The sequence below is a fragment of the Dendrobates tinctorius genome, unplaced genomic scaffold (genome assembly GCF_039654945.1).
Source record: "Dendrobates tinctorius isolate UK_male_01 unplaced genomic scaffold, ASM3965494v1 ptg000028l, whole genome shotgun sequence".
Classification (NCBI taxonomy): Eukaryota; Metazoa; Chordata; class Amphibia; order Anura; family Dendrobatidae; genus Dendrobates; species Dendrobates tinctorius.
Genome location: NW_027361696.1, coordinates 77,241,011 through 77,257,837, shown reverse-complemented (window position 1 = coordinate 77,257,837; position 16,827 = coordinate 77,241,011). Strand labels below are relative to the sequence as shown.

Genomic DNA, 16,827 nt, shown 5'->3' with positions numbered 1-16,827 from the left:
GAGGCCAGGCTTGTCCGAAAAGTCAAGGCTAACCCAAGGACAACAAGGAAGGAGCTCCGGGAAGATCTCATGGCAGTGGGGACATTGGTTTCAGTCAATACCATAAGTAACGTACTCCACCGCAATGGTCTCCGTTCCAGATGAGCCCGTAAGGTACCTTTACTTTCAAAGCGTCATGTCAAGGCTCGTCTACAGTTTGCTCATGATCACTTGGAGGACTCTGAGACAGACTGGTTCAAGGTTCTCTGGTCTGATGAGACCAAGATCGAGATCTTTGGTGCCAACCACACACGTGACGTTTGGAGACTGGATGGCACTGCATACGACCCCAAGAATACCATCCCTACAGTCAAGCATGGTGGTGGCAGCATCATGCTGTGGGGCTGTTTCTCAGCCAAGGGGCCTTGCCATCTGGTCCGCATCCATGAGAAGATGGATAGCACGGACTACCTGGAGATTTTGGCCAAGAACCTCCGCTCCTCCATCAAGGATCTTAAGATGGGCCGTCATTTCATCTTCCAACAAGACAACGACCCAAAGCACACAGCCAAGAAAACCAAGGCCTGGTTCAAGAGGCAAAAAATCAAGGTGTTGGAGTGGCCTAGTCAGTCTCCTGACCTTAACCCAATTGAAAACTTGTGGAAGGAGCTCAAGATTAAAGTCCACATGAGACACCCAAAGAACCTAGATAACTTGGAGAAGATCTGCATGGAGGAGTGGGCCAAGATAACTCCAGAGACCTGTGCCGGCCTGATCAGGTCTTATAAAAGACGATTATTAGCTGTAATTGCAAACAAGGGTTATTCCACAAAATATTAAACCTAGGGGTTGAATAATAATTGACCCACACTTTTATGTTTAAAATTTATTAAAATTTAACTGAGCAACATAACTTTTTGGTTTGTAAGATTTATGCATCTGTTAATAAATCCTGCTCTTGTGTGAAGTTTGAAGGCTCTAACTTATTTGCATCTTATCAAACCTGCTAAATCTGCAGGGGGTTGAATACTACTTGTAGGCACTGTAAGTGTAAACACTTGTAGCCATGGCGGGTCATCAATACACATTTAGTTTAAAAAAAAAAAAAAATTAGGGCAGAGTATTGTCCTCTTCCTCTTCTTCGCTTGCATTCAGATTTTACATGGCATAAAGCATTCTCCTAAGGACATCTATAGAGACTCATATTCATCATTCATCTGTAATAATGCTATAAATTACCCTTTAACATAACAATGACAAACAACTTTGGACAGTTTCACTTCCTCCTATCAATCATAATTGGAAACATTGACAAAGTCCTTTCTGATAATGTCTCGCAAATGTCCAACTAAAACCAATAGACCATGACAACCCAAAGTCCAAAGTACAAGCCTCAAGTTCTTGGAAGCAGATCAAATTTATAAGATTACCTCTGTAAAAAAGTATATCTTTTTAGAATAGTTTAACAACCTAAAAGTCTTATTTTTTTTTTCCTTTCTTCTTTTGAGAAAGTCCATTATAGCATTATACTAGTTGTTGATCTTTCTTTTGTGGTCAAGAAACATGTATGTAAGGGATTCAAGCGTTTAATTCCATTCCTATACTCCAATCTCATCGTCAAGGTCATCATCAAATGTGTAGCCTTGACCTGCCTCTTCATCATCGTCCTCATCATCATCATCATCATCTAGCTCTTCCTGGTGACTGATGTGTAGACTGTTGTCATGTTGCACTGGACTATCTGCAATACCTTCATAGATGGACCGCTTTTCTTCTTCCTCGCTGTCTTCTTCATAAACTGGTCTATTTCCTTCTGGATGGTCTGGAGTGGTAACAGAGATGTTTTCAAAACCAGTGTTCGTCATTGGCAATGTGTTGGATAGACTATAGTGGTTTCCTTGTGGCTCTGTAGCAGGGGATGATTGCGTGTATTTATCACCATCTGTGGCATGGACAGGAGCAAATTTAAAGTCAAAATCTCTCTGGACATCTGGATTGCTCCATTCAGGAGCTGGAGGATCTCTGTCCATCACACCTAATACATCATCCAAAATAGATGGGCCCAAGTCAAGATGAAAGGATAACATGGATTCTGCATGCTTTAGGCCACAGTCTCCAGGTGAAATCCAGTCGAACTGATCATTATTCCCACCTATGTTGCTGTTACTCCATAAACTGTCTTCTTTAGAGGATACATTATTGACTGGGCTTGAGGAGACACTACCGGCCCCAGAGCCAATTCCTGAGGACTGTGAGAGCTGACTTAAAGAATCTGCCATTTTATTTTCTTCGTGTTCACCTGCCATTTTCATGAGACCATTTTTCTTTGGCACTTCCACTGGTGGGGCTGAGGAAGGACCATGGTTACTGAGAAAGGAGGTATCCCCAAACACATCACCTCCTCGTCCAACATGCATGGTGTGTCTAAAATCCCCCAATGGGGCACTGATCATCTCTCGATCAATGCGGGTTCTCTTTTTTGAGTTTGAGCTGGATTGCTTGAGGATAGGCATCTTGAGATTGGATCTAAAAGAAAAAAAAAAGACAAAAATAAGTTTTTAATATTGACATAACTTACGATGTCTCAAATTGTTGTAGGCTAGGTTTCTAGGTCAACATCCACATAATAGAATCACAAAGATCATGAGACAATCAATCATTAGAAATCTAAGTTTCCTAGGTCTGTGATTTGTAAAAAAGAAAAAACGAAAAACAATTAAACTTTTATCTAAAGGCAACATATATTGAGAGGACAACATAAGGAGCTCCTGTCATGAACTATCAATGTTGATGTGAATTGATTATTTAAGTCCTCCACATACATTAGATTATTGTCAGACAAATGATCTTTTTCTCTCTCCTGCACCCTCCAAAATCAGGAAGTCTTGGTTCGCCCAAAAATTCCTATGTTCTCTATGCGAGAGTCGGTGCCAGACTTTTCTGGCCAGGACTTACCTTAAGAATAAAAGGATCGGCTATTGACATTCAACAGGCTGGATTTGTCTCTCCCCACACACCATAAGGGGAGAGTTGGGAGGATCCCGTATATATTAGATCATTTGGCCGACTTTAGTCTGTCAGTAAGGTACTTTACACTTCCTTTCCCTCATCATCTACAGACATTGTAAAAAGGTTGAGTATACCAAGTCAATCAACATTATCGCTCATTAAAAGTGCACACTGTCCATATGCAACTGTTTCTATACTGAGAACACATGTATGTCAGGAAGTCGGGGAGTTATAGCCTCTAGCAAATTGACTGTTTGTCCTAAACCTATTTAATGGGCATGGCCAGTCTGATTTTAGACCACAATTTTATGAAATCAGTCGGTAAGTGAAAAACAGCAAAAAAGAAAGTTTGGAAATTGGTGTTGGGATACTATACGTCAACTGTAATCTTTCACGTCACTGCACACTTTCTTTACCATGAAAGGTAATAACAGATTTGTTACATGGAATATCCGACATGTCCTTCTTGTAACTTGTGTGCAGTTTTCATTACAGCAAACACCACCCTTGTGTTCAGAACACAAAACACACCATTCCCCATTCTTGCCAGCTGTAAAGGCTTCAAAGTGCAGCCTCAGACCCAACCCTTGTAATCAGTCTACTTTACTCTTAACAAATTACATATGCCATCTAATAGCAATATCCAGGCCAAGCATGTCAGCAAGCAAGGTAACAAAAGGGAAAGCAAATCATTACATCAGCCTCATAGTCTACAAGATCTATAGAACCTTAAAGAGAAGCCATCTTCGGAAAAATACAAATTGGTTAAATAAGAATTTTTTTTTTTTTAAACTGACATTTTTTCATATTACGATTTTTTTTTAATATACTAAATTAGTAATCTGAAAACGTTCACTCTGGCTACTGGGGCCATTTTAGACTTGTACTTCCTGTCTAAAATGACTATGATGAGAGGTAACACCTCTATATACAACTGATAACTTAGCATCCACCAATCACAATAGGCGATATCACAGCTCATCTCCTCCCCTTCCTGCACAATGACTGATATCATCTTTATATACAGTAGATCCACCAATAGGTGAGGTCACAGCTCCCTTCCTCCTGTGCAATGACTGAACACCTATGTAGTTTTCACCCGCTCATTAACCACTTCATTAGCAAAAATAGTATTGGGATCTGAACATTGTGACTATGTACATGTGTTTTTTCCTGACACAGGAAGTGAAGTATCTTAAAAAACACTCCAGTGGCTAATGTGAAGATTTCAAGATTTCTGTAGTTTCTTTTATTCTCCATACAGATTGTGATAAAAAAAAAATATATCTAATAGCTTCCTTTAAGAGTCTATGACTAAACACTTCTGACTTGGGCAAAACTAAACTGCCAACAAATGTCAGCGTGAACAGCTCTTGCAGCTAAAAGGGATTGCTGGGATAGCAAGGGATTGAGCAGAATATAGCACAAATCCAAGGAGCCACTTCCACTTAGAAATCGTCTGCTGGCACCTAAACTTTGGGTTTCGCAGCCATCAAAGAGTCATAATAGAGGCTGGAGTAGTCTAAATGGCAACTATTGTCCATACAATTGTCAACCTTCTAAGTATTCAATTTTTCAATCAGTGACTTTTTTCATTACTGATCAGCTTAATGAATTAGGAACAAAATCATTGTGATAGGTTTGCTTTTGATGTCTAAAATGTTATTGATCGTACTTGTGAAATTAGGATGACCAGCAACAGAAGACACTCGAGTTCTCTAATGACTTTTGATGGAACGTTAGTTTTCATAAAGGTCTACAGAGAGGCTAAGGCCTCTTTCACACATCAGTTTTTTGCCTTCAGGCGCGATCCGGCTTTTTTTGGAAAAAACGGATCCGGCAAAATGCAATGCCGGATCCGGTTTTTCCCCATTGACTTGCATTAGCGCCGGATCGTGCCGGATGGCATTGCGTTTCATCCGTTTTTTGCCGGATCCGGCAACTTGTCTCATTCTGGCGTCTTGAAAAAACGTCTACTGTAACGTTTTTTGTCTCCGGCAAAAAAGCCGGAAGCGCCGGATCCGGCGCTTCCAGCTTTTTGCTACAATGAAAGTCTATGGGCGCCGGAATGCGCCGGATCCAGAAAAAGACGGATCCAGCAACCGGATCCGGTTTTTTTAAGTCTGCGCATGCTCAGATCCAATTGGCCAGCCTCCAGGAACAGAGACGGATCCAGCAAAAAAACGGATCCGTTTCTACAGTTCTCCAAAATTTATGCCGGATCCGTTTTTTCTAAAAAAAGCCGGATCATGCCTGACGGCAAAAAACTGATGTGTGAAAGTAGCCTTATGGTTATCTCTAGGATGCTTATCTTGTTTATTTCGGAGTCCTGATAAGTCTGATAATGAGTGGATCTTATTTGCCCACCTTCCATCCCCCATAGAATAATGTATAGACCCTATACATAATGGCCTTTATTTATTGTCTGATCCTTCCATACTGAAGGACAGCGCCGCCTCCACTTAATGTCCAAAATGGACACTTCACTGGTATGGGGTGTACTATGGGAAGTCTGAACCATACCTACCCCGCTTTGTGGGGGACATAGCACAGTTATCATAAATGGTAGTCTATCTCGCCATAATAAGACTTCCCACAGTGGTCAAAAACCCAGTGGCCATTTTGGACATGAAGAATGGTGCACCAATCTTGGATATAAAAGAAGCAGCAACAGAGTGGAGGACATTAGATTTGGTAACTATAAGTTAGAAATTTATAAAGGGCAGTGGTATGGTAGGCTACGCAAGTGTTCGAATACTTTAGACAATGTTCTTCCTAATGAACATCTTAGTCGGATTGTCTGACTCCCCCATACACATTAACAACGCGTTTGGCCAAACTGAAGGGGGAGGAAACATTTTGGTTTATTCCCCAGGGAAATAAAAAGGATCTGTTACTTTAATTCAGTGGTGGGGAATCTTTTTTCTGCCAAGGGCCATTTGGATATTTATACCATCCTTTGGGGGCCGTACAAACTCCGCCCACAAAGTACATTCTGACTCTGGCACTGCTTTCATGACTTAATCTTTCATTGCATGCCCTTCAATGTTCAGTAGTGAACACTGAATGTGTGTGCGCTAACAGAGCAAGAAGAAATTAATGAGCTTGTGGCAATCAAAATACAGCTCCCTGCCCAAGAATGCAGTCCCTGAGAATCTGCTTGGGGGCCTGATAGAAGGTCATCGAGGGCCGTAAATGGCCCTGGAGCCTGAGGTTCCTCACCCCTGCTTTAATTCAACAAGCTCAAACCTTCTCCAACATCATCTGCTCGGGAATAGCTTAGTTATTAACCGATAACGGTGTTTCTCGGAACCCATGACAGCACCACGGAGAGAGGGGATCTGCCCATCCTGGACAGGAACCTACAGATAAAAAGGGCGGTACCTCCCCTCCGCCTTCAGTTGGTTACAGAGCATCAGAGGGTCTCCAGATTAGTTAAACAGAAGTATATACACAACATTATATTGCTTATCATCAAGAAGCACCGTGCCTAAACGGAAACCCTCCACGTGCTCATCACACTCGTGAAGGGGGGAATAAACGGGTGCTGTCATGGGTTCCAAGAAACACTGTTATCGGTGAGTAACTAAGCTATTCTCTCTCACCCATGACAGCACCACGGAGAGAATTACAGAGATTGGTAGCTTAGGGAGGGACCACCACCTGAAGGACCCTTCTCCCGAAGGTCAGGTCAGACATAGAGGCTAGCTCTAATAGTGTCTGAAAAGAGGTAGAAGGTGTTGGCCGGGTGGCCGCCTTACAGATCTGTTCTATTGATACATCGGATCTTTCAGTTCCCGAGGTCGCTACTGCTCCTGTGGGATGAGCTCTCAACCCCTCCGGAATGGTATTCTCACTGGATGAATATGCCAATCGCATACCTTATCCATCTTACCAGGGTACTCTTAGATGCTTTGAGTCCCCTCCAAGGTCCCTGGAAACACACAAAGAGAAAGAGAGAGAGCCTGCCTACATCCTTTGGTGGCCTCTAAATACTGAACTAGGCAACTCTTCACATCTAGGGTGTGAAATCTTTCTTCTCCCCTATTCCTGGGATTTGGGTAGAAGGAAGGAAGGACTACCTCTTGGGACCTATGAAAAATGTGATGCCACTATAGGAAGATATGCCGGGTCAGGCTTCAAGATGACTATCTTCTAGAATTTTGGTCAACGGTGGCGCTGCTGATAGAGCCTGAATATCGCTCACCCTGTGAGACGATGCTAGCGCCACTAGAAGCACAGTTTTAATAAGATTTTAAGGGGAGCTGACTGGATAGGTTCAAATGGGGGACCTGTTAGTGCAGATGGACCCAAATCTCGTACTCACGATGGTAATTTCAGGCTAACTATTGGCCTAGACCTGGTTGCGGCCCTGATAAACCGTGCTACCCAGGGAATTGCCTGCCACATCCTGGTTATAAAAAGGCACCTAAGGCCGCTATCTGTACTTTCAGTGTGTTAACCACCAGTCCCTGCTCTAAGCCCCTCTGCAGACATTCAAAAATTTTGTCAATATGGACTCCATCCTGGACCCTGGAGGTGGACAAACTTCCTTCAAGTTCTCCCACAGGCTCTTGTCGTGACCGGTCTCCTACTCTTTTATAGTGTAGAAACTAGGCTTTCAGAGAAACCCCTTTCCCTCAGCAGTGCCCTTTCAAATTCCATGTGTTAAATGGAGGTTCACTGCTCGAGACTGTAACACTGGTCTCTGAGACAGTAGGTCTGGGAGATCTGGTAGGACCCAAGGGCCGGTTATTGACAGGATTCTCGGCCAGGAGAACCAAGTTCTTTTTTGGCCAGAAGGGAGGTATTTGTATCATTCTCGCTCCGTCCTCTCTTGACTTTCCTTATGACTGCCGGAAAGAGAATGATCGGGGGAAAGGCATACACTAGGCTCTGTGTCCACGGGAGCATAAGAGCATCCAGGGTCCGAGGATTCCTCCTGGGGTCTAGGGAACGAAAAAAGGTTTCCCTTTTTTGTTTTTGTAGTTGGCATACAGATCTATGTCTGGGGCTCCCCACATTTCTACAATCTGTAGAAAAAAGGACTGTTTTAGGACCCATTCTCACTGGCGTAATATGTTCTCTGTTCCCCGTATGTGCAGTGCCGAGAGAGATACTCGGATAGGGTGAGGATTTTGGAAGACGTGTTCATTAGGGCTCAGGACCTGGTTTCTCCCTGATGATTTATATAAGCCACCATCACCTGATTGTCCGAAAATATGCGGACATGATGACCTCACAGCACGGGTAGGAAGTGTGTTAATGCGTAGCCTACTGCCCGAGTTCCTTTTTGTTCAAGGAGGCTTCTAATTCCTGGCCTCCCCCTTCCCTCTGGGCCACCCTGCTGTTCATGTATGCTTCCCATCCTGTGGGACTGGCATCCGGGGTAATTGTGTGTGTGATTTTTTTTTTTTACCCAAGGAATCCCTTTGGATAGGTTGTCTTTGTTTCCACGCCAGGCTAGGAAATTAATAGTTTTAGAATCTAGGGTACTGCGGCCCCCTAAGTGACCTTGTAATGCTAACTGGTTGGCTAATACATCCCATTGGAGATGTATCATATGTAGCTGTACCCATTGGACCGTGGGTAGGCAGGCAGAGAAAGACCCTAGTAATGACATTTCTTTTCTTAGTGTCATGGAAGGGTTCTGAATTGCTCTTTCTACCATTTGAGCGATGCTCTCTTTTTTGCGGTCCGGGAGGTAACGCTCTTGGGTGTTTGAGTCCAGTGTTAGTCCTAGGAACTCCCAAACATGCTGGCTCCAACCTCAATTCTCTCAGGTTCAGAAGCTTGCCGAGGTTCTGTATTCTGTAGACTGTTCACCACTCTATCCCTCTGTTCCTTGAATTTTAGGGGCGAGCCGCTATTAAAAGTCGTCCAATATAGGATTATTAATTTGTCCTGCTCCCTTAGGCGGGCCATCATTTCTGCTATTAGTTTTGTGAATACTCGTGGGGCTATACATATTCCGAACGGCAAGGTCCTGTATTGGACCCCTTTTATCTCGCCCTCTATAGCGACCGCCAGTCTGAGGTATTTTCTGGAGTCTTCGTGGATGGAGACGTGATAGTACGCATCGCTGAGATCTAATACTGTCCTGAAGCAGCGTGGGAAGAGGATTTTGGTGGTTAATTTGATTGACTCCATGTTGAATTTTTGTTTTTGGACATATACGTTTAGACTTTTTAAATTTATAAATATCCGGAAGGTGTCCTCCGGTTTGGTCACCAGAAAAGAGGGGAATAGAAGCCTCTGCCCCTCTCCTGCAGGGAAACCTCATGGAGGACTCCTTTCTTCACCAAGCTTAGGACCTCGTTTTCGAGAGCTTTTGTTCTCGTATAGAGGATCTTACTGAAGTTACTACGTATTTTTTGAGGTGGGAGAGAGAGAGAGAGAGAGAGAGAGAGAGAGAAAGTCTATCCTTATGCCCGAGGCGATCAGAATTAATAACCAAGGGCTGTCCAAGATTTTCTTCCACAACCTGTCAGTTAGAAGGTTTCTTGTCCCGGGATAAGTTACCGAAGAGGACCGCTATCTCTTCTCTCATCCCATTCCTGTTCCCTCGGTGACCTCCTCTGAAAGAACTTTGTTATGAAAGGACCTTTTAAAAGCTATAGGCCCCAGGTTTGGGCATCCCTTCATTTTATCCCCTGCCTTTGGAGGATGTGATCCAACGTCTCCCTGAATAGGAACTTCGTTTCGCAGGGGATCAAGCATAGCTTCATTTAAGCTTGTAAATCCCCTGGCCAGCATTTGAGCCACAACTTTCTTCGGGCTGTGTTTTGACAGTGCTGCAGATTTGGATGATAATCTTACTGAGTCGGCTGATAAGTCCGCCGAGAAGGCCGCCTGCTCCCCTTATTCTTGGAATAGATTCCCAAATCTTTTCCCCTGGGTGTACCTTCCCTCAACTATTTCTCTAGTTGATCCACCCATACCATAAGGCTCTGGAGGTACATGTTGCCGCTATAGCTGGCCTATTGCTTCCAAAGCACCCTTGAGGAAGATATCAGCCTTTTTATCTAAGGGGTGATTCAGAGTACCCCTGTCTTCAAAGGCGAGTGCAAACTTTTTTTTTTTTTTTTAGGCCTTGGCGACAGCTACTTCAGATTTCGGGGCCTTGTCCCAAGATGTGGACGCCCCTTCGTCAAAGGGATATTTCCTCTTGAGGGAAGGGACTGCCTATCCGGCTTTCCTCCCCCTTTTTTTTCCTGTACATTCTCGTTTAGCAGGAACACACTGCGTTTATTTTGGCCCAGTCCCCCAACATTATGTCCTGGACTGGCCTATCAGGGCGAGGGTCTGCCACCCCCATGGTAAATCTTACTGCCTTTACCAGCGTGTCTACCTCCTCTAGAGGAAAACAATGATGGCCTCCCGTTTCCTCATCTGAGGATGATGAGCTGGTGTCCGAGGTATGTGAGGTAATCACCTCTGACGTCGAGACGTGACTGGGAACCCGCTATGGCGTCCCTCCCTTTAACTCTTCCCCCCATGTCAGGGATGAAAAGGGGGGTACTCTAAACCTCTGAACTGATTGCAGCTCTTAGGTCTGCGGGATTCACCGGAGTCTCTTATCTCATGAGATAGGGCTCTGCTACCAGTGGGGCATACCCCGTTCTTCGTTTTCCACCGGGAGGTGGATTCAGGTCCCGTACGGGCTGATCCAAGGATGGTGACTGCTCCTTGCAGCCGATCTGCTGCCCTGCGTGGAGTGGCTACTAGACCGGTTATCACGCCTGTCCGCTCTTTTTTGCTGTAGATGGTTGTGTCGCTGCTGCCTGGCTCCTGCTTGGGCTGCTGCTCCTGCAATTCCCCTGACCCCCACTTCTGGATGCTTCCAGCCAGGAGCACTACCAGCGCTTTCATTTTCAAATCTCCCGGCTTTTTGACGTCACCTCCTCTCCCAGGCTGCACCGCTCTCTGTCCAGGGAGTGCACCGTGAGCATGCGCCGACCCGGAAGTCGTTTGTTCATTTCCGGGGCAGCGCCATATTGGTACACCTCTGTACCATAGCGCGGCCCGCGCGTGCCCTGGGTCCCCACCAGCCTCCTTTCCGGAGTGACGGCTCGGTCCCCTCCCCCCGCCCACCCTGCAGCGGTGGCGGCTTCAGGAACCGACCCCGCCGTGACAGGGGCCTCCTCGCTGTCAATCCACGGACAGGACGGCCCTGGATCTCCTCTTTGGTAAGCTGCTGCTGGTTCTGTAGGTCACTCGTCAGGGACAGGAACCCAACTGAAGGCGGAGGGGATGTACCACCCTTTTTATCTGTAGGTTCCTGTCTAGGATGGGCAGAACCCCTCTCTCCGTGGTGCTGTCTCATGAGTGAGAGAGAAAAGTCACGAGGCTACCTACCCATAGGAACTGGGTGGTCTAGCTAAAAATCTGATTAGGATGAGTTTTCTCTTAACGTTAAGGGGGCTTTTATGGTGTATTCACATGTGCCGAGTTTGGTCAAAGCTTTAGTGCCTTTAGTTTACCAGCACGAACTGCATATATGAACATACCTTTAAGTTAAAAGAAAAAAAAAATGATGTATAATAAATTTGTCATTTATATTATTTACAAAGGTATCTAAAGCATGTGAAATTAAAAATGGTCACTGCCCCTCCTGAAAGTCTGCAGCGTGCCTCCATATAAAGGCAGCAGGAAATCTGCTCAACAGACGTCGAAAAATAGCTCATTTATCACCGCCACAGCTGTAACATCCCACAGTGAATCACCAGCATATTTACAGAATATCTGATGTGACACGCACACATAAATATGTACGGCTTTGTATGGCATCCTATAGGAATGGAGGAGAGGTCTCGGAGGTGACAGCAGAAATACAAAAAAAAAAAAAAAAAAAAAAAAAAAAATGAAGAAAAGAACATGTAAACAACACGTTTGAACCTCAGAATGGGAGGACTCACATCAGAAAGAAAACGAGTCAACTTCTTAGAAATTAAGATCCTTCTTAACTGGAAAATACAGGTCTCATCTCATTTCAGATTGTAATATATTTAAAAAATTGCCTAATATTACTCCCAAAATAATAATAATAATAATAATAATAATAATAAAAAACAGAGTGAGGCAATTCAACGTTTTGAGCAGTGCCGATTATGAAGAGTTGCGGTCCCTTAAATCAGCTGATCGTAGGAGTGTCAGTAGTCAGACTCCCCACCTCATCTGATATTGTGACTAGAGATGAGCGAACCCGAACGGTAAAGTTTTGGGTTTGTACCGGTGCTGAACTCCAAACACTTATTTTTCCCGGAAGTCCGTTTTAGTGTTCGGATGCAGAGAGAGCGCGAGACAGAGAGAAAGAGAAGACAGAAAGTGAGCGCGAGCGAGAAGACAGAAAGTGAGCGCGAGCGAGAAGACAGAAAGTGAGCGCGAGCGAGAAGACAGAAAGTGAGCGCGAGCGAGAAGACAGAAAGTGAGCGCGAGCGAGAAGACAGAAAGTGAGCGCGAGCGAGAAGACAGAAAGTGAGCGCGAGCGAGAAGACAGAAAGTGAGCGCGAGCGAGAGAGAGAGAAAGACAGACAGACACACCTTTTACAGCACAAAGTTTACTTTAAACTAAAATATGGTCGAGCCCGAACATCCACAGGTCCGCTCATCCCTAATTGTGACTTATTCTAAGGTCCCAGAAAACTCTTTTTTAAACATTACAAAAAGGCAATGTTGCAGCAGATTTCCTACTTTTGTTCATTTTTTTGAAAAGTGCTTTTCATTAGGACGACTTTACCACTGCACAGGGCAGTAGATAAATTTGGCACAATGTTAAAGGGCGTATCCATGACTAATTAATTTTTTCTCTTATGGGCCAAAGAACTTACAGGCAGGTAGTTGCTCTTCTGGCCGGCGCTAATCACTGCCAGCTCAGCGTGGTCATAGACGGCTCCTGCCAGTGATTCCGTGGCTCCCACTGATGACACATCGACAGAACAGCTGCTTCGGCTTTGCTGATGGGGCGTGACTGCCGATGTCCTGTAGATTGACAGTCAGCTCCCCACTGCTTAACTGTTGGGAGCTGACGGTTAATCAGCATGACGTTGACAGTCACGCCCCATCAACAGAGCGGCCTAGAAGAGAAAGAGCTGCTTTGCTGACATGAAGCAGCAGGAGCCATCTGTGATTGCTCTGAGCCATCAAAACCAGCAGGTAGTAAACAACTATCTGCCTGTCATAAGAAAAAAAAAATTAAAATAGTACCAGAAGACCAGTTAGAACCAGGGCTGTGGAGTCGGAGTCGGAGCTCATTTTGGTGGAGTCGGTATAAAATGGTCAGACTCCTAAAATATATAATAAATTGGGTACAGTAGTTCAATGCAGAATGTGCTGAATATTTTTTCATAGGAATTTGGGAAAGTTATGAAATGTCCTATAAATGGCTGTTCTATTCCTGATCTAAGGCTATATTCACACACAGCGTTTTTGCTGCGTTTTTTGAGGATACGTTTTTCAACTGCAAAAGCAGATCAGCTTTTTAAAAAACCGCATCACCTGAAAGGTTTTTGAGCTCATAGATAATGTTTTCAATAGCAAAAGCAGATTAGAATTCTGCTCTATCTATCCATTTATCCATATCTGTCTATCCATATCTTATCTGTACCAAAAAGAATGAAAGCTGGGTAGCACACAGACTAACACCTCATAGCTGCCCAAAAGGACGCCCAGGACAGGCATTGCTCGTCTTCAGTAATACATCAACATCAATTGATAGTTGGAATAAATAAACTGCATTCACCACATCTTAAGGTGCAGGCTTTATTTTCAAGTGTAGGGGTGTGCAGTATAAGGTTCTGCAGCAGCTGAGGTGTGCAGTATGAGATTCTGCGGAACAGTATGAGGTTCTGCCTCCCCCCCATAGTTTTGATCCTGGCTAAAACCGTTTCTTATAGATATGGCGAACCCTCAGGTAACCCTAAATGAAGGTCAATGGACACAGGTGGCTGAATTGAAGGAATTGCTTAATCACCTATTTACCGTGACTAAAAAATTACAAGCTGAGGATTTAACTCCTGGCATTTTCATAAGGGAGTGGAAGAACTTGCTATTTTGCCTGTCCCAAAGAGATTTAATCGCAGATGGCATTTCTGCTTCAATGAAACGGAGACACAGCTATTGGAAAATAAAAATTTTCTGGCAGCTGTTTCTGTGGACCCAAGTCATCGTATATTGCTTGATGATCAACAGCTTACTAAAGGAAAAGAAGCTCTGACTGAGGTAGCAGTTAGGATGAGTGGCCTACAGGAGGACTGCCAGGCGCAAGAGGACTTGGGTCCTGACAGTGCTACTGCTACCATATCTTCATCCTCATCAGATAAGGAGTTTGACTTTGACAAATATTTGGATGATATGGAGCAGGCAAAACGTTGCTGCAAGGAAAAAATTTCACTCCGTCTCCTATAGCAAGCAGATTGACCATATTTCAGCAAAATGTTTCACTTGCCCTCAAAGAAAAAGAAAAATTCAACCGTTCATCAAAACTGACTGTACATGAGGCAATCCCTTTATACTTGGAAATTGTTATAGATTTTGCCCATGTGGTTACGGCTTTGCCTCCAACCCAAGTTAGTGTAGAGAGGTTGTTCTCTAGCCTTAAAATTATTAGGTCATATTTGAGGTCATCTATGAAGGAGGATCTGATGGAGGCAATACTATTTCTTAGAACAAATTCATAGATTGCACAAATGTTATTTGGTATGTTTTTGTTGAAGACTGTTTTTTGCCACTTACATAGTCTATTACATAGTGATTATATTATATATATATATAAAATCGATATTACATAGTGTATTACATATTTACAATTTATTACAGTTTTTTGTGTTCTAAAGTTGTATTCCAATAAATATATATTATGTTCTATCTAAATGTCTTGATTATTGTATCATAAAAATGATTAAATGTCTGATGTTCACATTGTACTACAATAAATTTTTCACTTAAATATAAGCAATATATGTTGGAGTCGGAGTCTGAGTCGGAGTCTGAGTCGTGGAGTCGGTGGAAGGGAAATTGAGGAGTCGGAGTCGCAGGTTTGGCTTACCGACTCCACAGCCCTGGTTAGAACTAAAGCCGCTGATCGTTCAGCTGACCGACCTTTAGTGTATAGGGGACTTTACACTGCCCTTTCTATTCTAAGCCAACTCTACACTGGTAATTATTGGCACTATAATACATAAATCTAAATGATAAATGAGTGATATCTTTTCTAGCTTTGAAAGCGGGAACTGCCAAGTGTTGGGCATGCTGCAATCAAAACAAAATGGGGTAGAAATCAGGTGCAAGAAGCCATAGTAAATCTGCTCCATTGTATTTCCACCTTTATCTCTGCACAAATCAAACACTCCGAACGGAATGTCAGGTACGAGAATGTTTTCACTCCTAATACAATGTATATCCAAGGGATCTGTGTCTGCACCATTTACTCTGTAGTGTTACAATAAAACATTCCCCCCACCCAAAAACTAAATATTTAACAGATTCTGACTTTAGAAGAGTGTCTGACACTTGAATAGGGAACAAAGCCCCTTCTGTCTGGCTTTGGCACATGAATTACAACTTTAGATGAGACCAGAATCCCCCCTTTTTCCTCTTTTCTCAGAAACGAGACACTGATCCCTTCCCGACAGAACTGTGCAGCCACTCGGAGCAGAATTATTCTCTCTCTGCAATTCATTTATATCATTAGAATCTGATCACTTATTATGCAAGGTTTTTGTATGATCAATTCAATAATTTGTATGTTAAAAAGATGTTTATTATTAACCGTCATGTTGCAATTTGTGTGTGAAATTAATCAATTTCTGGTGCTTTTTAGAGGCACAGTATTTTGCAGTTTGTCTTAGGAAAGAGTCCGCAAGCTTGCTGCCAAATACATCCTTAACAGATTAGGTTTGGTTCACGTTTATCCTATTCTCTACCATGAGCACTTGCATTGGGGTTTCTATCTAACTACCCCCCAAAACAGAGTTCAAATAGAACCCTTGATGAAGAAAGTGTAATCGGGAAGATGGAGACACTATAGACTCCAGTTAGATGGTGTCCCAACTTTTTTGGTTAGATACAATAGAGTGGTTGATGGTACTTTTAGGTCTACCTAAAAAAGTTGGGACACCATCCTACTGAAGGCCAAACAGAGTCCAAAGTATCTACACTGGCTCCATCTGAGGTTCTCTCCATTTCACATTTTTTCAGGGACTGAAAATCCTGGCACATTCCTCAGAGTAAGGGATAAATGTGAACCTAGCCTAAAAAAGTCCATGTACACTGCATGATTACCATGAACGCCATTCCCAAGTACACTCATTTCATGATACAGTGGGGAAAAAAAGTATTTATTCAGCCACCTATTGTGCAAGTTCTCCCACTTAAAAAGATGAGAGAGGCCTGTAATTGACATCACAGACTTGTAACTTCTTCTTTAAGAGGCTCCTCTTTCCTCAACTCATTACCTGTAGTAATGGCACCTGTTTGAACTTGTTATCAGTATAAAAGACACCTGTCCACAACCTCAAACAGTCACACTCCAAACTCCACTTTGGTGAAGACCAAAAATCTGTCGAAGGACACCAGAAACAAAATTGTAACCCTGCACCAGACTGGGAACACTGAATCTGCAATAGGCAAGCTGTGATGAAATCAACTGTGGGAGCAATAATAAGAAAATGGAAGGCATACAAGACCACTGACCTCGATCTGGGGCTCCACGCAAGATCTCACCCCATGGGGTCAAAATGATCATAAGTACGGTGAGCAAAAATCCCAGAACCATACTGGGAGACCTAGTGAATGACTTGCATAGAGCTGGGACCACCATAACAAAGTCTACCATCAGTA

The 16,827-nt window shown here is 43.5% G+C and overlaps 1 protein-coding gene across 1 annotated transcript in view; it reads right to left on the bottom strand.

The window, feature by feature from the left end:
- Positions 1 to 803: 803 nt before the first annotated feature.
- Positions 804 to 16,827, bottom strand: part of CDC42EP5 (CDC42 effector protein 5) — a 63,381-nt gene continuing 47,357 nt past the window's right edge. The window contains exon 3 of the mRNA XM_073571016.1: positions 804 to 2,505. Coding sequence (XP_073427117.1) covers positions 1,578 to 2,492 — 915 coding nt within the window. The 5' untranslated portion in view covers positions 2,493 to 2,505 and the 3' untranslated portion in view covers positions 804 to 1,577. The remainder of the gene's footprint in view (positions 2,506 to 16,827) is intronic.